The sequence below is a fragment of the Saccostrea echinata genome, unplaced genomic scaffold (genome assembly GCF_033153115.1).
Source record: "Saccostrea echinata isolate AGI-Se365-2 ecotype Australia unplaced genomic scaffold, CSIRO_AGI_Sech_v1 ptg000022l, whole genome shotgun sequence".
NCBI lineage: Eukaryota > Metazoa > Mollusca > Bivalvia > Ostreida > Ostreidae > Saccostrea > Saccostrea echinata.
In genome coordinates, this window is record NW_026889771.1 from 11643837 (window position 1) to 11664503 (window position 20667).

The 20667-nt window shown below is 32.8% G+C and overlaps 1 protein-coding gene across 2 annotated transcripts in view; it reads left to right on the top strand.

Moving 5' to 3' along the window:
* Positions 1–20667, top strand: part of LOC133190409 (receptor-type guanylate cyclase Gyc76C-like) — a 37194-nt gene that overhangs the window by 10277 nt on the left and 6250 nt on the right. The window contains exons 2-12 of one of the 2 annotated variants that reach the window (XM_061326029.1): positions 2820–3449; positions 11512–11700; positions 11962–12082; positions 12375–12521; positions 15260–15459; positions 15873–16008; positions 17551–17690; positions 18122–18227; positions 18641–18719; positions 19559–19649; positions 20357–20536. In XM_061326029.1, the coding sequence (XP_061182013.1) occupies positions 3060–3449; positions 11512–11700; positions 11962–12082; positions 12375–12521; positions 15260–15459; positions 15873–16008; positions 17551–17690; positions 18122–18227; positions 18641–18719; positions 19559–19649; positions 20357–20536 (1779 nt within the window). In that variant the 5' untranslated portion in view covers positions 2820–3059. Of the gene's footprint in view, positions 1–2627; positions 3450–11511; positions 11701–11961; positions 12083–12374; positions 12522–15259; positions 15460–15872; positions 16009–17550; positions 17691–18121; positions 18228–18640; positions 18720–19558; positions 19650–20356; positions 20537–20667 lie in introns of those variants that run through there. The other variant, XM_061326028.1, reaches the window with a different exon arrangement.

Sequence of the window (20667 nt, forward strand, 5' to 3'; positions counted from 1 at the left end):
GGGGCAAGCGGCTTCCAAATGAATAAATAACATTATCATGTTGTAAATTTTGAATTTACTAGGGGGAGGTAAGTGCAAAATTTACAACATGATTCATGTTGTAAATTTTGCATTTAACCCCCCCCCCCCTAGTAAATTCAAAATTTACAACACGATAACATAGTAAAACTACATAAGAAACTATTCCCAGAAAAAGTGCCCCCTCCCCCTTACAATATATGTGTGTCAGGGAGACTGCAGTATATGTTGATGTGGTAATATTTACATTTCCAATGTCTTTGTCCGAGATAAAATTACAAATTGTAAAAATACTTTATTTCTACATAAATCTACTGGTTCATCGATAGGCGCGGTTAAAAAAAATCAAGCGGGGCGGGACAAATAGAGACAGAAGCGGGGCTATTAGCACGGGAATTTGCAGAATCAGGAGCATGTAAATATAAGGAATAACTGTCAGATTTTTTGGATTCATGACGATGATCAATCGATTGGCTTGCGTGATAATTTTATGCATAAACGCCTTCGGCGTTTATGCAAATTATCACGCAAGCCACTCGATTGATCACATCATGAATCCAAAAAATTAGACAGTTATTCCTTAAATAATATATTTTTGTTATTTTTGCTGATAATGATAAATCTTAGAGATTGGTTAAAGTAAGGCGTTCGAAATAATCTGCAGTTGAAGTTGGCTAGTTATCACATTTAAATTTATTATCCATATAAGATTAAATATAAATTATATCTATTACATGTATATATAGCAAGTCTTGAAAATAGGAATCATGCAGCAGTGGATAAGAAATTAATAATTATAAACCAGGGACGGGTCAAGGATTTTCAATTGGGGAGGGGGATGGGTATGCAGTAACCTTTTTTTTCTAAAGTAAATTGTATAATGTTACATCGTCGCAAGCCACGTGTTATTGAATTCATTCTATTTCCACAAACAGAATGCATGGACACAAAACCCGTGGCTTGCAACATATGAATTAAAAAAATAACACATATTTTTTACTCTTTATTCATTGTATATTATTTAAACAAATTTTGAGACAAATAAGTCCCACCTTATGGTAGAGTGGGGGTGGGGTTAGGGGCGCCCCTTTAAGTCCTTTACTTTTTATGCTTAATTCTAACGTACATGTTGCAGAAAAAAAGACTTAAAGCTTGGGATGGGGGCGTACTCTTTGCCTTATTGCCCGCACTATCATAATATAAGTTTAAGGATATCCTCTCCTCAGCCAGGATCAATAACTCTTAAGATTACAATTTAATTGAAGAAGTCTCAAAATGAAGTTTAAAATTGAAATCTTTTCTGCAACAATTTTCATTTTGCATTTCATGCAATTTATATGATTCAAGGCTCTTTGAAGTCTTAGAAACAGTCTAGTAAAAGTTGATATTTGTACCGCATGGAAGTACAAAATAAATTTATTTTTAGGGACATTGAATTTCTGATAACCTAGTCTTAGATACCGTTGCTTTTTAGAATGATATAAAATTGGAAGTGATGTAAGTCTTGTAATGATAGCACAAGCTTATTACACAATGTATTATAGTATTATATAACTATTGAAGTGAACTGAAGAACTAAAATACCGTATAAGTATTAAAAAAGAAAATTCTCAAAAAAAAAAAAAAAAAAAAAAAAAAAAAAAAATGCCTGGATACTTGTACCTAAAGTGTTTTATCCTAAAATATACTTCTTGATCAATTTTCAATTAGAAAATGCATAGTGGTGCTTTCATTCGCATTTCCTGTAAATTCATATGAGATTTTTTGATTTTCGTTATATAATGTGATTAACTATAAAAACGAACTGTGATGTCTTGTATTGATAGCACAAGCTTATTACTCAATGTGTTATAGTATTATATAACAATCGAAGTGAACTGAACTAAAATACCGTATAAGTATAAAAGAAAAAATCTCAAAATGCCTGGATACTTGTACCTAAAGTGTTTTATTCTAAAATATACTTGTTGATCAATTTTCAATTAGAAAATGCATAAATGGTGCTTTCATTCGCATTTCCTGAAAATATATTTGAGATTTTATAATTTTCGTTATATAATGTGATTAACTATAAAAATGAACATCGAAGAATACACATTACTTTGTGAATTCAGAGACATTTTGTGTGAGCAATTATACTTAACTGCTGGTGTTTTTCAGAACCTGGGGATCGGACTACCTTAAAAAGAAAGGGGAAATCGGAGAGTCCCCTCTCTCCCTGTCGTAATGTGGCCCAGGAAATTCGATTATAAAAATGCATAATTCGTATGGATTTGATTCATTTAACGTAATAAGAAATTGAGCAGCTACTGTATGTTTTTGCATTTACATGGCGACCCATATTCTGCAAATTTTTTTCTCAGGAAATGCAATCCATTATTTTATTAAGTGTATAAAGTTTATTTCCTTTTTTTTATTACGATGTTACAAAATATATAATTATATCAAACTCCTATTCTTAGTACATTTAATACAACCACTTAATACAGCGTCTTCAACATGAATTACAATTTCAGCGACACATTCTTTCCGGTATTTTTAGCCACAGTTTAACGCATACTTCCTCGTCAAGTCTCTGAATGACCTTGACCCTTACTTTTGTTACATACTTGCATCCTTAAACTGTGTATTTGTAATTGTTTTCTTGCATTCATATGGAAATTTTCTTTCCCACTGTAGTGTCTCCGGTTTTAATCTTGTTTATGCGTGTCACTTTGTGTAAGCTTTCTCGGGCTTAAAGGGTTAAAATATATTTTCTGCAAAGTGGTAGAAAAAAATAGTTATTTTGTTTATCTTTCCAGACGAGATGTCCCGACTAAAACACCTCTACTGCTTTAACCGGTGTAAAATTACAGACACGGTGTTCAACATTTTCAATTGTGCACGACAATCATCGTAAGTGCCTGTATCAAAATGCTTTCCGCCTCTCTGACATTGGGATTTATCCGCTGAGTTCAACTTTCGTCAACCTTATTGTTTTGGAGCACACAGCTTTTTCTTAAGGATGTTTTAAATAACTTCAAATACTGCACAGTGCAATAATGGATTGGTATACAATGCAATATTTACATGTTTTACTTATATGTTTTGTTTTTGGTTTGAGTGCTTCAAATCTTACCAATATTATCCGTATGGGATATATCACCGGATCCAGAAACAAGGAAAACGATAATAAATTTAATAGTCGGCACGGTCATAGGATTTCAGGGGCGATAACTTACGCTAAGGATCAAATAAATAATGACTCGGCCATACTTCCAAACCACACCTTGGAATTCGTTGTGGCTGAAACCTACTCACAAGAGATTTACAGCATCAAAGAAACAGTGGAACTGATTGACCAAAATATTTCGGTTTACATCGGGCCACAGGAGACCTGCGTTCACGAAGGAAGGATAGCTGCTTCTTTTAATCTGCCTATGATCTCTTACGTAAGTGTTCATCTTTTTTTCCCCCAAATCCTTAGGTTCTGAATAGTAAGGAAGCTTTTTCAGAGCGGATGACAAGGTGGGCAGAGCGTCAAGATCTGAAGAGGGATTATATTCAAACAGACACATATCTTTTCGGAGAAAAACAGAAGTTTAAAGCCCCATTTTCCCCTCTTTTTTGTTATGATAGTTATTGTAGTTGGTTTTAGGGATGGGGTGGGGGTGGAAAGGGGGTGGTGGTGAGGGGCTGAGTTCAAGCTTATTCTTATTCAAACTAGAGTACAGTTTTATAAGAAGAAAATAAGAAAAATCTGATTCAAAGAGGTATCTATGATAGAACGTTTTTATATGTTTTTATTAGTACCATTCTTTTGTTTCATATAGATCTACAAGATAAATACATTTATCATATAATATAAATTTCTTCTTCGGGCATTAAAAAACCGTGTTCTTTAGTTGGTTTTTGTTGTTTTTTTTTTTTGTTGGGGGGGGGGGGTAAAATGAAATCAGAATATTATTATATAAGATATTGACGAAACTTTTCTTGGAGTGCAATTGTAAAATTTATGCAAGTGCTAAAAGATTACAATGTTGCATGTTTACGGACAGTACAATACTTTTTGTGCACTCGGCTCGCGGCTAGAAGTTTTCTTTAACATAAACATAACTATAGAAAAAAAATTATTTATGAAGACCTTTCAAGTATACGTTTCAAATGAAATACCTTAGATTAAATTTAAAAAAAGGTCAGTTTATAATTTATGTCTTTAGATTTATATATGATTCTCTTAACGATTCCCTGTAAAGTCGGTTATTAATAGTGTAGGTTTAATGTGTGCTAAGGTACCTGTTAAAAGTTTAATTTTTTTAGTGTACAGTTTTTTGTACAAAGTTGTCTCTGTCTCATATGTAACATACAATGGACAAGTTTTTGTGACTGTAATTTTGGCATATATTTGAACTGTGATGTCTTGTAATGATAGCACAAGCTTATTACACAATATATTATAGTATTATATAACAATTGAAGTGAACTGAAGAACTAAAATACCGTATAAAAAAATTCTCCAAATGTCTGGATACTTGTACCTAAAGTGAATTTTATGCCATCCGACAACACATTCACAACAAGCGAGTTTATTGGTCTGTAGAGTCGACTAGAAAGGGTTAGGAGATGGATAAAATATACATGTTGGTTATAGAATATGTCTAGAATTGGGGAATGAAAGGTAGTTGGTTGACCAATGCTAAAAAGTGGCGAAATACATCCCCAAAGTGCGCAGAAAATCTTGCGCCGTAAATTGCACAGTATTTGCATTACGGGATCTGTAGCGTTAGGGTCAAAGACTAAAACATAAAACCATAACGCTAAAGTTCTGCAGCTAGTCCATTGTTTATTTACAAGCTGTTGTAGAACATACATTGTTGCTAAGTAACATTGGTTTATTGTCTGGTTATGATATGTTTTGAACTTCAAAGCTAATAATTTATCCATATGTATATAAATGCATGCACAGACAAAGCTTCATGAAACAGCCCTAAATCACGAGGAAACGTTTACTGTCAACGATGTATTTTATATAATTATTGATGAGGCGAAACAAAAGATGAAAAAGTGCCCCCTTCTTTATGATCATATTTTCCATCACAATTACGACCAACGCAAAGCGTTTTTTAATTTCCTCGCAAAAATCTGCACAATAATACTAGGAGCGTCATTATATACGGGACTCAGATCAGTATATAGAGGGGGAACGAAGTAAAACATTGCTCTTGTGTAAAAAAAATTCATACATTGCTTATTAATTTGTCAACGTAACATACTTCAAAATAAATGAATAAATAAATGAAAAAAAAAAAAAATACACCCAAAAGGTATAGTGAAGTTTTTGTCACCGAGGGAATTAGAATTCAGTATTAGTCTAGAAATATGTGGCACACAGTAGGACAGTTGTTATATCAGTATTGTAAATTCTACAAAAAATCTTGACTGTTATTTTATAGCATTATAAAACTGCAAATCTAAATGTTAAACACCTCAAAGTGTTGATAACAGTAAGGCTGAAATCATTATAGAGCTCAATTACCGAAGCAAAACGGCAAGCACATAATTTCATCCGGGATTCTGATATTTATATCAATAGTTACATGTATAGAAAGAATTCTGTTTAACAAGGGTATTACGAGTACGCTCTTAAAAGTAAAATAAAAAAAAGAAGAAATTCAAAAAGAATTCATATTTACAACTGTTCTGAAAATTTTAAGAAGGATACATTCCAGTAGTTTTAATGTAAGCCCAGACTGTCTAATGTGGGGATTAAACATTATACCCCGTGTTCTCATCATTACACGCGGTTCTGTTTAATTATGTGAAGTCTTCGTTCCTAGTTTTTGTCAAAACTGTACCTTTATCATTATATGAGGCGCTTTATAGGTCGTTCAGCATCGTGTTAGATATATCTGTAATCCGCAATGATGTAAACACAGTTTTATACATGTATATGTAGGTTTATAAACTTTAGAATGTTACCTTAAGGATATATAACACAAACAAAAATTTGATGCATGGATTGCTATATATTTTTTGACTGATTTTGAATAGAAATGACATAATAATAAATCCCTAAAATATTAAGAAATCGTAAGTCTTCTTTGATGCTTAGGTATGCGACTTTGTATCGTTTTCTATGTAATTCTATACAAAATTGACATTGTGACAAAATCTTACAAAATTCTCCCACTTTACTTGGAAAATATCATTCAGATTACCTACAGGTATTTGAATATGAATCTTTGAGAAATATTGCTGATTTCTGGGAAAAGTTTGTGTTATTTATCCTTAAGGAACACGTTTTTTGGGGTTGAGAGTTTGCTCATTATTTTTTGACAAAAGATAATTCTACTATCTTTTAGGCCAAAGCGATTCAGGCATAAAAATGAAGAAACTTATGCCTACCTAGATATTGATTTGTACATTATGTCCTACATATAAGGTTCAAAACACCTGATATAATGTTAGCTTCAGAATATTAAATGACAACAATATCATATATCTAATAAAGAACTGTATATAATGGACATTCACATTAATATAATGGAAAAAGGACGTTATAAAATAATTAAAAAAAAAACACCACATACACAGCACATGTATAAAGGCATATATAATGGTTCATCCTCACGTAAGACCCGGTATTCTATTCATTTCCTTAAAAACTTCCATCTCATGTGTCGATGACATAACAACAGATTATTTATGATATTAAAAAATATGCTAAATGGTAAGAAAATAAGAAAATATGACGATGAGTTAATGTAAAATAGAAATTTCATCACAAATTTAAATCAATACATTTAAAAATGTGTATGCATATGTTGTGTGTTTTATCATAAACACCAAATGTCCGTGTAGTAACTATGTATTCTACTATAAGTATTTTTCACAGTTTAACTACATTTTTGAATGTAATCAACAGGAAAAAGACCCTTAAGTCAACTACTACACACTACACATAAGCAGCTAGAGGCCACGAGAAATGGAAAAATATAATAATTGTCATTTGTATACTCACATTTCCGGAGTAATGGTTGCAAATTATGTTTTTCGGATATGAACGGATAATTACGGTAATCAACTGTGATATTCTAGATCAGTTTTCGCCAGCAACAGCTTGATAAGGTTTACCGTATCTTTAAGCAGCGGAAATGTAATGATCATTCATCAAATTTGACGTTCGTTAGAGAGCTATTGTTTTGACAAAGTGTATGAACTTATTACTTATCAAGAAACTTCATCAGTTTTCGGCGTAAATAGGATTTAGAGAAGATTCCGAGGGGAAAAAACATTAATGAGAGTTTTATTAGACTTGAATCAATACTGTTTATGAGATCTATAGATTTACAAGATTCTTAAGATAAGTTTTTGTTGTGGACATTTCTTTCATCCCGTTACTACCTCCTATAGTATACATGGAATAAGGAAAAAAACCCCTAACTTTTACAAAAGGTCAAAATGAATAATTTAACGTACTAATACTCGCATATTGGCGTCGGAAGCAAATTGAAAGTGGGGGGGGGGCTAATTGAAAAAAAAAAAAAAAAAAAAAAAAAAGAAAGAAAAAAGGAGGAAAATTAGTAATAATTGTTCAGATGCGAAAATCCTATTTCGTGGGGGGGGGGGGGATCAAACTTCTTTCAGTACCAATTTTTTTTTTCCAAATCCTAGCACTTACCCTTTTTTGACTACACTGCAACCTGTGCCTCTTGAAAGTGGGGGGCTAAACCTACGCCCAAATGTTCAATGCCTATATTATGTCTATCTTTGCAAAAAAAAAAAAAAAATGGGGGGGGGGGGCTATGCCCCCCTAGCCCCCCCCCCCCCCGGTTCCAACGCTTATGACTCGTATGAAGCATGGAGTAAAACTGAATAGTTGTTTCCGTTCCGAACAGTGTAAGGAATTGGAACTGCAAAGTCAATTTTCCATGCTGGTAGGAAGGACTCTAAATTCTTTGATCAAGTGTGACGCTCAGAAACCATTGATCAGCCGGTGAACGGAATAATATTTCTCATTAAATTAGTTTTAATTATCTTAAATGATCCTTCATGAGTGAATCAAATTACGAAATACCGAACAATTTTTACGATATTTAGCAATTAGCAAATTAAGAAATTTTGCCTGTAATATGACGAGTTTAAAAATCCCCAAAATGAGAAACAGTAGAGGCAAACTCCGTCGTTGTCGGAAAGATACGACTAAGCATTCCACGGCGTTTGAATTTTCTATAGAGTGGGGGACTGCTGTCGATGAATTAGAAAATCGCTACCGTGTGCTGACAAAAACATACATTTTACTGTCATCACTTGCCATTAGCTAAATTCTTTCGACAATAAAGAGACCACCATGTATCCTTTGGAGTGTTGCTTTTCGAGATAACATCAGAACTCTATATTTTTAGTGGAGAATATTTTCTTTTTTTTGTACTTAGAATATATGGTTTAATATTCATCCTAAGTGGGCTATTATCTTATCATTCGCCCATCATAAATAAAAACTATTTTTAAAGCACTCGTCTTTCACTTGTCAGTTAAAAATGATTGATTGGATTTTTATTTAAAATGAAAGTCTGTTTTTAAATGTACAAGGTTTTTGTTCTATTTATCATTGAAAACATGAGAAAACTTGCATCCATCATTTAGATGGACAGCTAGTAGAAAAACATACATTGGGGGGGGGGGGGGGCAGCTGAACCTTACAGAATAACGACTCATTGAAGAGATTTATATTCAAAAGAATACAATATATGAGGAAATAAAAATGGCTGCCATGAATGTAGGCATGGAAGGAATTCAAAGAATCCACCAACGCCATTGTGAAAACTGGAAAGAAAAATTAAAAACTCCATATTTAATGACTCTCTCCCCTCCCCCAATGAAAAGAAAGAAAAAAAATGGAAATAGCCTAAAACACTTTACGTTAGTCAAAACCTACAAGAGAGAAACATGCAGGGGGTGGGGTGGGGCTATAATATGTAGTCCTCAAAACACTCTATTTCTTAATATGCAAAATGAATAAATAAATGAATAAATAAATAAATAAATAGTTAAGTTTTCATTTTCGCAAAACGCCAGACAAGTTGAGCATTTATCACTAAGCTACAGAAGGTCACACAAGAGCCCTGTCGAGTTCCTTAACATAGATAAAAGACGAAAACATAAATAGTATCACTTAAAGGCGAAAGAAAACATAGTCTGGGTGAACTGATTATGAGATCAAACTCTCACACTGCCTCTTGGGGAGGAAAAAAAAGACTTAGAAGTGCTTATAATCTGTTTTGGATCTAAGCAATTCTCTGGGGTTGACTTGGGTTCTTGTTCGTATCGCGTGAGGACAAAAGTCTGGGAAATGAAGTCGACACTGTTACAATACCATTAAATTAAATTTCCAGTATCCACAAGCTAGAAGACAAGGTCCCATCAGATGGTATATAGAATTAATGAATTCAACGAAAGTAATAACCAAAGAAAATTATCGACTTGATGACTGATCTTTACAGACTTCTATAATGTCAAAAAGCCAACATTTATCGCATTCTCGACTATCAAACTATACGGGAGAGATATATATGCCCATATTTATAGACTTTGGGGGGAAACTTGGGAATTTAAGAATGAATTTTAAAAGCAGTGTTGTCATGTAATCAATGGTAGATAAATGGTTTATGTTTTGATGAAATGGATCTTGCATCATGCAGTAATTTTCTATATGAAGCTCATATATTAGAAAAATGTGGTTATGAGATTTTTATACCACTTTCTACAATATTGTACTCTTAAATCCTCGACTGTTTGAACATTACTAAAGAAAAGTTTTATAACATTTTGATCAAATATATTTTAAATATGTCATCCTTTTGAACTTTAAAAACCTTATTTTTTCACAGAATTTGAGCATCTAAACACATCCATTAAAATTCAGTGTTTTCTGTATATTTTAATGCGTGTTACTTATGTTGTTGATAATTTTCGGCATATTTACCCACGGGATAAATAACAGAACATATGTTACATAAATTATGCAGCAGGGTTATTTAAGAATTGATATCCTAATTATTATTAAAATATGTTTTGCAATCTGGAATCTTGTACATTAATAATTCTCTAGCATTTTATTATTGCAACCGAATATTGGAGTATATGCACTCTCAACTTTTAGCTGTATTGCAGGTATATTTGTTGATTTTTCACTTTATTTCTGCTTGTAAATTAAAATAAATTGTCATCTTTTTTGTAAGGCTTCTTATTTTTACTGTATTTTAGAAGAAAATGGTTTTGATTCTATACTTGGAAGTGCTCTAACCAGCCCCCATCTTTACTCCTCACAAAAATATTAACTGCTGTAAAGGGGAAACTTCAGACGTATTGTGCTACAGCATATTCTAGAAGTGGTATAAATCAAAAGTGGATTCCCAAAAACTCAAAAGAACATATAGAAAATTTAGAAACACAAACTTTTTTCAAAAGTTAGTAAAATTAAAACTTGGCTTTCTCTTCACTTTATACAACCATTCCTCACGATAAACTAAAAACGGGACTTTTTGATATCACAGTTACTTTGTTAAAAAGCACCCTGGTACTACACAAAGTACTCTAAAGTTGATACCGGTATTTAAGGCAAGGATGCTGGAGTTCCTCGTTGACAAAATCTATGTAGTCTTTGGAGACCATTTGAAGACCATGACTTCCAACAAACTGTTTTAATACTGATGGGCTCTAATTGTGCTCCTTTATTACCGACCTGTTTTTATTTTCCTATAAAGCAGAATTTCAAAAACCTTTACATGAGACAGAATTATCGACTACGTTTTACCAATTAACAATAGTTGCTTTCATTTATATGTCGACTCGATATATCCTAGTGAACTCGTAATACAAGTCACCACTGTGTCTGTCACATCTGTTTCTTACTGACTAGAGACGATAAGAGCCAACCAACAACTAAACTATGACAAACAAGATAACTTCAGCTTTTCCATCGTCTACGTTCCTTATTTATTTAGTAATATTCCCTATTACCTGCACATGGTGTTTATGTCTCCCAACTTATTCGATACTCAAGAGTATGCTCCGAGAACGATCAATTTTTAAACCGGAGTACATGTGTATACTACTGGCAGATAAGTTAATTTTACAGGGATTTCAACAACCTCGTTTAAAGTCAGCATTTCGTAGATTTTACGGTGGTTTTAATGACCTTGTTAGCAAATATAACTGTGTCGTATTTTGACTGACCTATTTCATACCAATTGTTCGGCTTTTGTTTTTATAATAATAATTCCGACTACGGAATATTCCGTTTACCTGATCAATACATAGGGCTCACGGTGGATTTGACCGGGGATGATTACTCCTCCTAGTCATCTGATCCCACCTCTGGAATTTCCGGAGGTCCGTATCTTATGCCCTGTTCACAGATTTGTATTGTTTGTAAGTTATTTTGGAGATCGATCGGTGTCCGTTATCTTCACCTTATACCAGAAAATTAATCCATCTTTTAATTATTTTTAGTTTTGCGTAGCAGACGACGTCAGCAACAAAGTCAAGTACCCAACCTTTGCCAGAACAAAACCGACTGCGTCACAAATATCTGCAAGTGTCGTCTGCATTTTGAAGAAGTATAACTGGAAGAAGATAACTTTTATACACACTGCAAACCAAGAGAATGGTTTACCCGATACTGTGGCAACCATTGAAAGTGTATGTATTACATTTGCAATTAAAGCAGTGCTTTAAAAATAGTAGCTGGCTATTGGTATATACCTACAATAATAAGATTTTCATTGCTAGTATAAAAATAAATTAACTAAAACATTTATGATTCAAAATTAATCTATATTTCTTTTCCTATAATTAACCTATTTACACAAACACATTCTTTATTTCGAAATGCAGAATTACATTATTTATTAATTTATCCTATTTATCTCAAGAAAATGATCAGAAAAAATTACTTTCCAGCTGTTGAAGAGAGAAAAAATAAAAATCACCTACAAGATGAGTTATAGATATCCCTACTTCCACGGAGAAACAGAAAACCCATTTACCAGTATAGTAGCACAAACAAGATTGAAAACTCGCAGTAAGCTCCCTTTTTTGAAATCCTACGAATGGCATAAGTTGTTTAATTTTAATGAAGAAGGAAAAGTGAGAAAGAAAGAGAATATAAGAAGCATTTTGTTTGTGGAAACTATGATATACAATATTTGAAATGGTCATAATACATGCATTTTTTACTTCTTCAAGTTAAAAAGCAATCGTATCTTCTCGGGCCTTTCCAGCAACCTCGTTTTTTCTCCGCTTGCCGGAAAAGCTCAAGAAGATGCGACTGGATATAATAAGAATGTTGAAAGCGGTGTCTACTCTGTTTCCAGTATATGTAGTTCTGGCCCAGTACTACGAGTTTATAGGGCTGATGGACCATCTGTATGAACTTGGACTTCTGGACACGGGAGAATATTTTGTTGTCGGGGTGTGCTTGTCGGATAGTGATACCATTACGCCTGATGCATACATCAAAGGTAAGTTATTGGTAATATTGCCTTTTGTATTGCTTTTTAATTTTTTGTTAAAAAATACTTTAAATATATAACAAATATAGATTAAGTTTTAAATGGAAGTATCAGTGTAAAACAAAAGTGGAAATAAGTACTGTGCGGGTTTATTTTTGCCCCACGTAATTTTCGCTCTTGCTTTTACACTTGAAAACAATTTTGCCCCGTTTTAAATTCACCCAGATAAGAGATAATTTTGTCTTCCTAAAATTCACCCCATTTTAAATTCGCCCTCTTGTGACGCGAGCGTAGGGGACGAAAATGAAACGGGGCGAAAATTTCCCTGTATCGAATTAAAAAATTTAAAAGTGACACATAAACAGACTAATAATCATGAATGTCAGGAATATCACATGGAAAATCAGTATCGCAGTTTACTGGTCTTGGGATGAAAATAAAAAAAGGTCTCCAACAATGCAAATCTAATCAAACGATTTCCCTGAAAATGCCCTCAGCTAATGCATCTTGAATATTTACGTTTATGTGTTTCCAATAGAGAAGTAGTTGAGATCGAATGTGATAATATAACCGAAGATGATGCATACATCAACGTAGAACAATAAAAATATTTTATGTTTAAGTTGTACTGAATTTCACTAAATCAGAGATCCGCGAAAATATTTTCTTGTGTTCTTGCAAAATCGTAATTTGAGGAAAAATACGACCCGGGGAAAAAAAGTAGATAAATTTCATGTGTGAAAAATGGCAAATAAAATTTTTAAGTCTTCACATTTTTGTTCATAGAAAAGAGAATAGCAAAATAAACATTAATTATAATTGGATTTTTTTTAAATTGAGCTGGTTTTCACGTACAATTAAAAGTGCTAACATATTTTGATAATGTCAAAATTTGAACTTCACTAAAAATATATATAAACAAATTTTTAAAAAATTATCTAAAGTAAACTTGAGTTATAATTTTGATTCACTTAAATTGAGGTGAACTTTGGGGGTTTCATGGGGAGTCAGTGCAGTTTAAATGATGCATAGATCTATACGAAAACGAAAAGAGCGTCAATGCAAAAAAGTGACAGTCTTTATGGAAGGCCACAGCTGCGTTATGTAATTTGTTAAGTGTTCTTTAAATACAAGTATTGTTATTTTATGATAAAATGATGCTTGAATTGCATTATGTGTTGTAGATATTTCATAATTAAATTGTGCTTTTGCAGAATGTTTTGTAGTTATTTCATAATTAAATGGTGCTTTTGCAGTATCTTTTCTAGTTATTTCATAATTAAATGGTGCTTTTGCAGTATCTTTTGTAGTTACATGTATTTCATAATTAAATGGTGCTTTTGCATTATTTGTTGTAGTTATTTCATGATAAAACGATGTAGTTATTTCATGATAAAACGGTGTAGTTATTTCATGATAAATTGGTGCTTTTGTTGTACTAGTTATTTATTGATAAGATATTGCTTTGGTATTGTATACTGTGGTTATTTCATGATAAAATGGTGCTTTGACATTATATGCCATATCATGATGAAATGGTTCTTTCGATTTACATGTATATGATGTAATTTTTTCATGATAAGACGTGCTTTTGAATTATATATTGACCTAGTTATTCATTATTAAGCTTTAATTTGCTTTTGCATTGAATGATGTGGTTATTACATGAAAAGATGGTGTTTTGCATTATATGTTGTGTTTTTTCATGATAAAATGGTGCTTTCGAATTATAGGATGTAATTTTTTCATGATAAAATGTTGCTTTTGCATTATATGTTAGTTGTACATGTAATAGTTATTTATTGATAAGATGGTGGTTTAGCAACTGTATGCTGTGGTTATTTCATGATAAGATTGTGTTTTGCATTATACGCTCTGGTGTGGTGGTTTTTGCTTTACATTACATCTTAAGCAAACTTCAACATGTAATCAGCATATAATGTCAAAGTATCATCATATAAGGAAGAGGTATCGGCATATAATGTAAGTGTTTCAGCATATGATGTAGAATTGTCCTCATATGAGGAAGAAGTATCAGCAAATGATTCAAAGTTTCATCATGTAATGAAGAAGTTTCATTACACATCATTGCAATGTTTTCCATCTAAGGCAGACCGTCACGGTAGCTCAGTCGGTAGAGCGCTCGCTCCGTGATCGGGAGGCCGTGTGTTCGAATCACGGCCGCGACTGACCTAAGTCGATAAAAAATAGGTAGCAACTGTTCCTTCGCCAGGCGCTCGGCACTTTGAAGTCAAAGTTGCGGGTCCTTCGGATGAGACCTTAAAAACCTAGGCCCCGTGTCACGGTAGGCATTGGCACGATAAAGAACCCTCACTGCTCAATGACTCTGAGTGCCGAGTAAAGGTCTAAATTTGAAGCCCTTCACCGGTATATGGTGACGTCTCTATATGAGTGAAAAATTCTCGAACGAGACGTAAATCAACATACAATAAATCAATCAATCCATCTAAGCAGTTGGGGCGATGCATACATGAGAGTTTTGTTGGTGTTCAACCAAAATTACAAAATACAAATCAATTGTATGACAAGATCTCCAATTTACCGTTACTTTCTAATCCGTGTTTTCTCTTTAGTATTAAGATAAGTAATCTTGGAAACAATATGTTATGCAAATGTGATGGACCATTGGTATCTTTATTAGACATTAAATTGGTTCAACATCCCATAAATATTGACTATATCGGCATGAATGCAAATAAACGTGTTCCTATATGTTGTTTTTGTAGAGTTGATAAATACAGACAGAGGTAAGGATCATACGAAAGATCGACTGGAGGCATTCAAGTATTTCATAGGCATCGTGGAATCTCCGCCAATTTATGACGAATATGAAGAATTCAAAAAGATAGTCAACAAATATCTTGAACAACCGCCGTTCAGTTTTCCAAGCCCTTATAAGCGCGTCAACAAGACGATTGAAAAACGGGTGAGTTTAATATTACGAAGGGGGTTAGTTTAATAATGCGAAGAAACCTACTTTATTCTTTATTCATTAAAAGCTATACATCTGCTTGGTTGGTTGAAATTTAAATCAAAACACACAGTCAAACTTCGTTATCTTGAACTCGATGGAACCGAAAAACCTTTGAGATATCAGAGGATTCGAGATAATGAGTTTAAAATACATGTACAAAAAGAAAGAATAGTTGGAAAGTCCAAGTGACTTTGACATGTCCATGGTATTCGAGATATCCGTGTTCGAGATGACGAAATTCAACTATATATTATTTATTACATAAATAAAAAATGTTATTGAAAATAATTAAACTGAATGACAAAGGCAATAACTGAAAATCATTTAAGGGAGAGTGTTTTATGCTTTTCTGTATTTCGTTGCAGCTAAGAACAGAAGCAGCATACCTGTATGACGCGGTTTGGCTGTATGCAAGATCTGCACATAAAATTCTGGAACGAGGAGGTGATATCAGGAATGGAACTCAGATAATAGAAAATCTCATCAACATCACATATAAAAGTAAATAAAGAACTTATTTATTCGTAAACCGAACAATTTATTCATTGAAGTCAACGTCATGTAAAGGTTCTTATAAATGAAAGAGGTTAACTTTAACTAGATCGATATTTAAGAAATATGATATCCTTTTTTAGAGTTTCATTGGGACAAGCAGTTGTCATGTGATCAAAGCATATAACGCCCAATGGACGTTACAGTAGATTTGATCACGGGCCAACTGCATATCATATACAACTGTACCAGTGGAACTCTTAAAATGATATCTATATTTCTGTTTTGATCTGTGTTCTTATTGAGCTTTCATACTTATGTATCAGGATACAGGGTGACCTGAGGTCCTAGTTATCGTCTGATCACGTGACCAACTGCATGTCAACAAAAATTGAATGTCAATTTCGTTAGTTAAATAGGAAAACACATAGGCGAATGTAAATACAGTTGAACTTCGGTATCTCGAACACTGATATCTCGAATACCATGGATATGTCGAAGTGATTTGGAAGTCCCAACCCCTTATTCTTTAAGTATATTACCCTAGATATCTCGAATACACGGATACCTCGAAGTTTTTTCTTGGTCCCGGTTCGATATAACGAATTTTGACTGTATAATGCAATATAGTCATTTGTTATTTGATTGAAAACGTTTTGATCAAATGTTGGAAAATAAACGTATTTTCATTACTCTCTTGTAATGATAATTTTCCATCTGAAATAGTCAATAGATAACAATGTTTTAAATTCCCTAATGTTCCTGGTGTTATATAATTTGAATAGCTGATTTCTACAAGAAAAAGAGACAAATGAATTTTTCTGACAGCCTTTCCTGACAAATTGGACTCGAGTACTCAAGTATGAAGTTATATTGATTTGGTTTACCGACTTTTTTTTCTAGAGAATTAGTGAGGGATAGCTACAAGTAATATTGTCATTTCCTGAAATTGAAATTTATTACGTAATATTTTGCTTTTCTTTCAAATTTAAGTCAAAGCGGCGGAATATTATTTTTTTCTTTTTGTTATGTAATTAAAGCTATCTTGACAATGTACCGAGATATGTAGAGTAGATAAACCTTTAGCTGTTATTCATTTAATTTAAAAAGCTTTAACTATGTTTGATGTTTCTCTCCCATTGCCTTCATTGGCATAATGTTTGTCCTGTCTTTTACTCTCTGGCGAATTCAATTTCGACAGATATGCAAATACGCGCTATTCAGCTCTCCGTAAATGGAATAATCACTTACTTAGGTGAGAGACATGAAAATTGATATGATTGTCCATTCCCATCCTTCGACGAGACCAAATTTTCTTTAAGAGTTTTTCTTGTCCTTGTTTGCCTTGATGATTAATGATTATTATAAGATTTTTTTTCCTAATTTGATAGTATTGCTCTAAAAACACCACACAAGAGAACAATAAATGAGAAAAATATTAACCAAATAGATGATGACTCCAATGATTAATTGCCGAATTTGATGCAAATTGAAAATTAATTGAATTGAATATGCTATGTACATGTATACATAAAGTGGATTTTTCCCCAGGTGCCATGGGGTTCACAACCAAAATAAACCAGCGAGGAGACTCGGAGGGAAATTTTACACTCCTGGCCCTCAGGAATGAAAAATCCGTCTGGGGTCTTTATCCCGTGGGAGTTTTCAGACAGACTTCCAATGAAATGCCAGTACGTACACGAATATTGTCTAGTACTAGAATAAAATGGGTCGTCAAACAATTTACAGAACAATTTTCATACATATTATTTAGTAAATGTTCACGTGTAATTTGACTTGTTTATTTGTACTATTTTGGCTCAATTAAGTGAATTTTCCATTGGTTTGAAATAAAAATAAGTGAGATGGCAATTTGAATCTGGATTTAGATTTGAAAGCAAGTATAAACGTCATGGTCATAATTTAAACAAATAAAGAATATATCGACTGTATTTTAAAGCTGCAATACTTGGAAAACCTCAAATGGTTAAAACCGTGTTCTTCATGAGCCATTTCATATAAAGGGTTTTCTTAAAATTTCTTTTGTTTTATTAAAACTTATCAAATGGATTAAATAAGAAACAAGTACATGCATGTAGTGAAATCGTTTTGTTTTACCTAGGACTTTGAATTGTACGAGGGAAGAAGCATCGCGTGGCCGGGAGGACAGATTCCAGTGGACGAACCTGCCTGTGGTTACAGTGGTGAATACTGCATAGAACCCAAAAGTAGGTCCACACTATTTATTCAGTATTGTATTTTTTTTTTAAATAATACTTTTTTGTGTTTGTAAAAAAATATCGTTTTCTTTTTCCCTTCATTGCGTTGACTTTTATGAATATGTAATCTTTCTGTTTTCACTTAGAAATAGAATTGTAGAAGTATAATTGCAAAAATTATTGGGTTGTTAAGGTTCATAAACCCTCTGCTCACTCATATAATGTTTCTTGAAATCTTATGATTTTCCAAAATAAAATACAAACAATTACAGTATAGCTTGCGGGGCAAAATTGGGCAAAAAAGACACTTCAACTTGACAAATTTATAAAGGAATAGTAGACATTTATGTTATTTAGAGTTATCTCTCTTATCAGAGTATCGATGAACCTTAAATTGTAAAAGTGATGATGTCCTTTTTCAGGCTATACTCTAGAAATTGGAGTGGGTATTACCGGAGGGATTCTGTTAATAGTTATCATTATAGGGACACTTTTTTATAGGTAAGTGCCTTTCTCTTATCCTTCACAACTTTCTCAATCAATAAATATAGTCGACATTTCCTTATATTCACCTCTATGGTGAACAAAATTGACAGCTAAGTGATAGACAAATTTGCTTTTATAGTACAATACGTGAATTTTTTTTACCAACAATTAGATTGCTTGGAAGAAGCTGAGAGTCTTCGTTCACAGGAGCTTTTGTTGAGGAGTCCACAATTTTTTGTATAATATTTAAAAGAAAAAATAATGTCATTTTCACCTAGCAATCTTACAACATTTTCTGGTTTTAGACTTGAAAAAATTTCAAAATCAAAGTCAAGGTGTAGTATATTTATGCAATGCATCATCTATACAACGGAAAAAACATACCCCCTTATTGTACATACGAATATATAGTGATGTAAAGATCTTAGCTATTGTGTAAGTGAAAAAAAATGTATATGTATAGATGTTCGAAGCTAAAGTAGAGCTATGGAACATTAAAACTGATGGAAATTATAAACCATGCATAGATGGTATTTATTATCTTCATAAAATACTGTCCAAATACAATATAATGTATTTTTAAAATTATAATGAGCATGACGTACTATTATATAACGATATTTAAATTTTGCGAAAATATAATGAATCGCAATAATCAGCTTCATGAATCTCCACGAAACAAATCTGATATATTATACCAGGAACTCCAACGGGTTTATGTAAGGATATCGGTAATTTAGGACACTATGCTATGAGAACTAAAAGTCTGAAGGAAATATTGATATTTTTTGCCATCAATACATGCTATGCTTCAGTAAAGTAGTAACTATTTCAGAATACTGTACGTTTTACAGAAATTGGAGGTATGAACAAGAATTAGCCAGTCTGTTGTGGAAGATTGACTACAAAGATTTGACAATAGACTATGCAGACCCAGGCTTGATGGTAAAATCACCAAATCTATGTAGATACTTTAAGAACGTTATCGAGGGGCTCTAAAAATATATTGCAGTACTGTTAAACATCTACATGTACAGTTGACAGTTACTTTGAATTAAAGTAATTTGTTGTAATTTCATGTAATTTAGTGGAATCTGATTGGTCAAGGGTATCATAAATAAAATTCATTCCTCGAAAACTGTGTTGACCTCGATTGCAACTTGGTTATAAGAATTGTTTTCTCTTCGTAAAAATTTTCATTGCTACCCTCAAGACCTCAACTAGATGCATTATTTATATAAAATAAAAGGCATAAATGCGATATATAGTCCGTATCACGAAGCATATTTCCATCTTGTTACATTGTATTTAAATGAAGTAGCCTGAAAGTGTCTGTAATCAAGGAACCCTTTTAAGTCAGGTCTTGAGGTGTATGGAATTGACAGTTCACTAACAATGTGAAGAATGCTGTAGGAATATCAATAATAGCCATTATCTGAAGTCGAAGCGTGTGAATGAAGCGGATGTGTTGTAAATGTGTCAATCTAATGTTGATCTTTGTGTCAAGTTGTTTTTCTTCGATATTCACCGAATAAATATTTCCGAAAAATCTTTGTGAGGTTTCTTCTCGTAATTTTTCTTTTGATTTTTCTTAATTATTGTGACAGTATTCTTTAGACTACCCAAAGAAACGATGCTATTTTTATTTGCAGATGTGCTTGAATAACATAACAAGAACCTCGAGTACCATGTCCTTGACCTCGCAGTCTGATATTGACACGAGGCAGTTGTTCACGTGTGTTGGGACATACAAGGGTAGTCTTGTTGCTATCAGAAAAGTGAACAAGAAGAATGTGGAACTCACACGTAACATTAAAAAGGAATTAAAAGTGGTAGGAACTTAAAATAGCTCCTGGAAGCCATTTATGAAAATGAAACTTTTTTTCTATATATGTTTCATATGAACGTTTCTAATCCATCTGGAAACATTCAATACTTCATTCGAAAATAACATTTTTTTTTC